Source organism: Cynoglossus semilaevis, chromosome 9 (assembly GCF_000523025.1).
Source record: "Cynoglossus semilaevis isolate Cse_v1.0 chromosome 9, Cse_v1.0, whole genome shotgun sequence".
Taxonomy (NCBI): Eukaryota; Metazoa; Chordata; class Actinopteri; order Pleuronectiformes; family Cynoglossidae; genus Cynoglossus; species Cynoglossus semilaevis.
In genome coordinates, this window is record NC_024315.1 from 1,330,849 (window position 1) to 1,336,020 (window position 5,172).

The window sequence follows — 5,172 nt, forward strand, 5'->3', positions numbered from 1 at the left end:
CTCTATTTGATATGTGTGTCCTGCACTAAGTGCCATCTGGAAAGAGTTAGTCTGTGAACGTTTGCACAGAGCCAATAAAAACGTCCGTTTCTCTATCAGGACTGGAGTCCAGGCCGGAGCCGTTATCACCGCGAGAATCAACTTTCACTTTAACAAAACGCTCCGTCTCAGAGTCTAATACGTGTGTGTGTGTGTAGCACAGATACTTGTTTGTCTTCATGTCTGGTGACGTTCAGTCCAGTTGGAGACTCAGTCTTAAGTTTGTGTCTCAGTTCTTCACGTCTCCTTTTGAACCTGTTGTTAATGATCAACAGCCTCTGCTGCGGTGAGGACTAATATTACTGTCACTTTTTAATAATTAATCCTGACACACAGGCCCCCTAGCTGTCAGGAAGGAAAATACACCTGGGTGAGGAAAACTACGGCAAACCGCGCCCTCTAGCGTCTCGTTAACTCATCATCTCATTCTTGTTGACAAAGAGAGGATTTATTCAATTCTGATTTATTGTTGACGTCACTGTGCACGACAGAAACTAAAAACACATTTTCATTCAAAGAGAAAATTAAATTTTAAAAACCCACAAACGACAATGACATGAAAATACTTGCGTGCTAAAAATACTGCTCTCTAGTGGATTTGTTTTTAAACACATGCACAGTCTTGTCAGTCTACGACTAAAGTTACTGCTGAAAAACCACAGCACGAGGGTCAACTCAGGCACAGCTGAAAACGTTTTCAATGAAACCTAAAAAGAATCGAGCTCCGTGTTTTTGGTCACGTCTTCCATCACGAGCAGCACGTGTTCAAGCAGGTCAACAGTTAAAGCAGCTTCATAATAAAACACGACTGTAGTTTCAGACCAACAGACCGACAGCTGAATCAACAGACCGACCGGCTCCACCCTGACAATACTGCAGTACTACACAGTGAAGTACCAGGAGTTTTACAAACTGTAGTCGGACTCTTATAATCACACATTTAGGAAAATAATTTTCATCTCTTTCACTTATTGCACATCACTTCCTGTAGGTCAGGAGAATAATTCCTTAAATAATTAACAAGCTAAGATTAAAGCTAAAATGCTAACGTTCACGTTTGTGCGCTGATACTTCCAGCAGTGTCTGAAATACTGCTGAAAATGGTGTCATTTTTTGTCACATCTACAAAAATCTGTAGTGATTTAAAGTATGTAAAGCCTGTGTGAGATAAAGCTGACGTTAAGGCAAAATTGACCATTTTTTTAACAGTAAAACAAGACAAAAAGTAACTTTTTCACTTTGAGCTTCAGCCAAAACAAAGATGTAAATCTATCAAAAACATACTGTGTTTTCACATACATCAGGGAACGTTCCACTCCTCACCTGTGAACATCAGTCATTTCAAGTTCTTTCAACTTTGACTGTGGAAAATAAACAGTGAAACGTGTGGCCCGCAGCGAGAGAACGGAATTAGATTTTCAATCTGTGAAAATATTGATTAAAGTCGGAATTATGTTGGTAATATAAAAAAAAATAAAATCAACTTTGTCAGAATTCTAACTTTGAGTTAATAAGTTCAGACTTTAAAGGCAGAATTCTTAGACTGAAATTAGAAAAAATCCAACACCAAAATTCAGACAAAAAAAAAAGTGCTAAAACGTTTCCTTAATTTCCATCTCAAGCTTCACTACCGACTGTGAAACAACCTAAAAATAGTTTAAAGTCGGAACCAACAACAACATTATTATTATTTCATTAAAACTGCGTTCACAGAGTGACTGCACCGCGGCGTTAGCGAACATGCTAATGTGCTGTGTCGTCATTTCACTGTTTATGACGTCACTCATTCATTTCATTTTAGACATTATTAATGTGAAGATTTTCTTTATATTTACCTTTTTTTTTTTTAAATAAATACTTTCAAGTGCAGTTTGTATGATCTCATTTCTGAAGTATTTCAAGAGAAAACACTTCAGTTTCCATTAAAACACAAAAACAAATTTAGTTCTACGACGGTTAAAACATGTCGAACCAAGACTTCGGTCTCTCCTCGAGAACTGAGTCTGACTGACGCTGATTGATGTAAAATAAAACCTTGTCATAACCCAGTGCTGACAACAGGTTAGAAAAGAATTCACTGGAACTGGAACAAAGTAAAAGATGAAACTTCACCCACTGAGGTCCAGTCGTCGACCGTCTGCTGCTGCAGACGTTCAGTCGTGGTCCAGCGTCAACACGCGGTGACATCACTGTTGTCTCAGCGTCCAAAGTTCAACAACCTTCAATCTCCCCGTGAACGTTTCCCTCCGGCGTTCGCTGTGACGTCATCACATCCAGCTGATGGTGAAGTTCTGACTGAGGTTGATGCCGAGATCCTGAACATGTAGAACCTGCAACCACACAGAAGCTGTTCTAAACCTGAGGCCTCAAAAATCAAATGAGCGGACCACTCCGTGCCCCCGCCCCCCCAGCCCTACACCGCTGCTGCCTTGCTCCTGGGTGTCTCACCTGGTTGTCTGTGTAGGTGAACAGTGCATCCTGGGAGTTCACCAAGACTCTGCTGGGCTTCTCCTTCAGCCCATAGAAGGAGGCGGACTCCACCGTGATGTACGTGGCCTCCTCGTCACTGTGAAGGACCTGGGAGGTCATCACGTTCTGCAGGACAAAACGACGGTCACACGATCACGTCTCAGTCAAGACAGAGTTGTTGGTGTTATTATTTTTAATGGAGTGAGGGTAAAAAAAAAAAAGAACCTGGGCGACACTGAAGACGATGTAGGCGTATTTGTCGCTCTCGTATGTGTCCAGACTCTGGCCGTCGTCCCAGAACAAATCCCCGGAGGCTGAACCGTCGTCAGAGAGCGCGGCGACCAGGTGCAGCGGCTGACCACTGCTCACCCACAGGGTCAGGTTGGGCGCCTGGAAAACAGTCAGGAAATATTAAACTGACTTTTCTAGGTGGCGCTCTTCTTGCTCCTGTCAAACAGAGAACGAAGCTCCGTGTCATTAATCTACCTGTGTCGGTAAAACTGATCCTTCACGCACGTGCAGGTTGATCTTATCTAGAGGAGCGTGAAGTTGAATCTCTTCACCTTTGCTGAGCACAGAATCACCCTGAGAAGAAGAAGAAGGAGGAGCAGGAGGAGAAGATCAACATTTTTATGTTTTATTTCAGAATTATTCCAACATGAAAATCTGGTTCTTACTGTGTAGAAGTCGAACCACAGCCCCTCTGGGAAGTAGCCGTTCACGTAATCCACCCCAGGGTCCAACACCGGCGTCACCAACAAACTCTTCCCCCACAGGAACTGTTTGTCGATCCCATACGTTTTTATATCTTTAGGAAATCTGTCAGAGTTCAAACAGAGGGAAACGTGTAAAAAAAAAAAAAGGTAAAAAACAAAACCTACGTCCTGGGGTTTTCATGTTCCACTTACTCAAACATCAGTGGACGTGCAACAGTGTGGCCGTGCACGTTTGCGTGATGAAAGAGTGTGTAGAGGACGGGGAAGAGGGAATATCTCAGCAGCAGCGCCCCCTTCATGGCTGTCCGAGCCAGAGGACTGAACACAGTGGGATCCTGAGGCTGGAGAAGAGGTTGAAGAAGGACCAATCACATCACTTCCTGTCCAGGGAGTTTGGTTTTTTCATCCTTTGGCTGTGTTTCGCAACTTATATATTAGAATATATAATTTCACATTTGTTATTTTCACACTGACTGCAGCTAGGGGGCACTCTAGGCTTTTGTACCAGGATCTGCTGCTCCTGTAAGTCGGAATTTTTCATCCTTTGGTTGGTGCGACTTATACTCCGGAAAATACGGTAAATGGTTTAAGACATGACTGATCGACGTTCCGTTCTGTTCCGATCTATTCCAATAACTACGACTGATGATTTTATTTTCCTGCCGTCGTCAACCGTCACACGGTGAAGAACATTTTACCTCCATGCCGATGGCGTTGTGGTTGCGTGTGAAGGGATAGAAAGCGCCGAGTTGCGTCCAGCGCACGCACAGCTCCTCCTCCGTCTCCTCACTGAATCCACAGATGTCTGCTCCCACCAGAGGGATGCCCAGGAGGTTAAAGGTCAAGATGCCTACAGTAAATAAATAAATAAATAAAACATTTTCAAAATGATACATTCTACGATTTCAAGCTCTTCACAGAAACCGCTCGTCACACGAAGGTCGTTGACGTTAATGTGTTGTTTTCACGGCGCGGGTCATTGGTTCAACCACACACACACACGTGTCGTCGACGTCGTGCAGATCATGAATGATCACGTCACCTGCTATGGACGTGTACAGGTCTTTCCACTGACTCCTGTTGTCTCCCAGCCAGTGGCCCGAGAACACGCCCTGACTGGGGAAGGTGGAGCGGGAGATGACAAACGGCCTCTTGGCCAGAATCCTCTTCAGGGCACTGGAAAAGAAGACGTCTGAAGATGAAGTGTTGTGGAGGTGTAGGTGTGTGTGTGTGTGTGTGTGTGTGTGTGTGTGTGTGTCCTGACCTGGCCGAGGCCTTGGCCTCCATGAGTCCGTACAGACTGTGCATGTTGTAGTGGACGGACTGCTTCTGCTGGGCCGTGGCACACACTGTTTTGGCTCGCAGCAAACCTCCCAGAATGCCTTGGGGTAAAATAAAACACACAAAGACACAGTGTTTCAGGTTTACGCTGTGAATGTACCATGTGATTCTGTCGATGGTCTGGGCTTCCCACCAGGTGTGTATGGAGGATCTTCAAGGCTGCTTGACGGACAGCCGTTGGTCGACCCGTCCAGGAAATTGGACGGTTCGTTCATGTCCTGCAAAAAAGTGTGGGAAAAAAGTCAGAGAATTTGAACATTTTAACACTCGACGCTGTGATTCGTCAACTCACGATCCATAATCCATCAAACGGCACTTTGTCGTGGAACCTCTGCAGGCTCTCGTACCACCACTCATGAGTGACCTCATCAGAGAAATCTGGGTACGCCGTCAGACCAGGCCACACCTGGAAGAGAAAAAAAAAAATTCTTATTCATCCTTTGATTTTTATATTCTATAAACATGAAAACAAATGTAAGAAACACTAGCGTTGTTTAAAATAAATTAAATAATTAACATTTTGCACTAGGACACAGAACAGGGGTGTCAAACATACAACCCGCCCGGCCCCAAAAACCCCCCCCGCGGGGGGGGCACATGCCCCCGC

General features: G+C 44.5%; 1 protein-coding gene across 1 annotated transcript in view; it reads right to left on the bottom strand.

Moving 5' to 3' along the window:
* Positions 1-468: 468 nt before the first annotated feature.
* The window catches only part of gaa2 (alpha glucosidase 2), an 8,319-nt gene continuing 3,615 nt past the window's right edge, over positions 469-5,172 (bottom strand). Inside the window, exons 8-18 of the mRNA XM_025058442.1 lie at positions 4,858-4,993; positions 4,699-4,783; positions 4,489-4,606; positions 4,267-4,400; positions 3,923-4,074; positions 3,417-3,565; positions 3,186-3,327; positions 2,995-3,093; positions 2,734-2,898; positions 2,488-2,634; positions 469-2,369 (exon numbers count right to left, since the gene is read on the bottom strand). Coding sequence (XP_024914210.1) covers positions 2,307-2,369; positions 2,488-2,634; positions 2,734-2,898; positions 2,995-3,093; positions 3,186-3,327; positions 3,417-3,565; positions 3,923-4,074; positions 4,267-4,400; positions 4,489-4,606; positions 4,699-4,783; positions 4,858-4,993 — 1,390 coding nt within the window. The 3' untranslated portion in view covers positions 469-2,306. The remainder of the gene's footprint in view (positions 2,370-2,487; positions 2,635-2,733; positions 2,899-2,994; positions 3,094-3,185; positions 3,328-3,416; positions 3,566-3,922; positions 4,075-4,266; positions 4,401-4,488; positions 4,607-4,698; positions 4,784-4,857; positions 4,994-5,172) is intronic.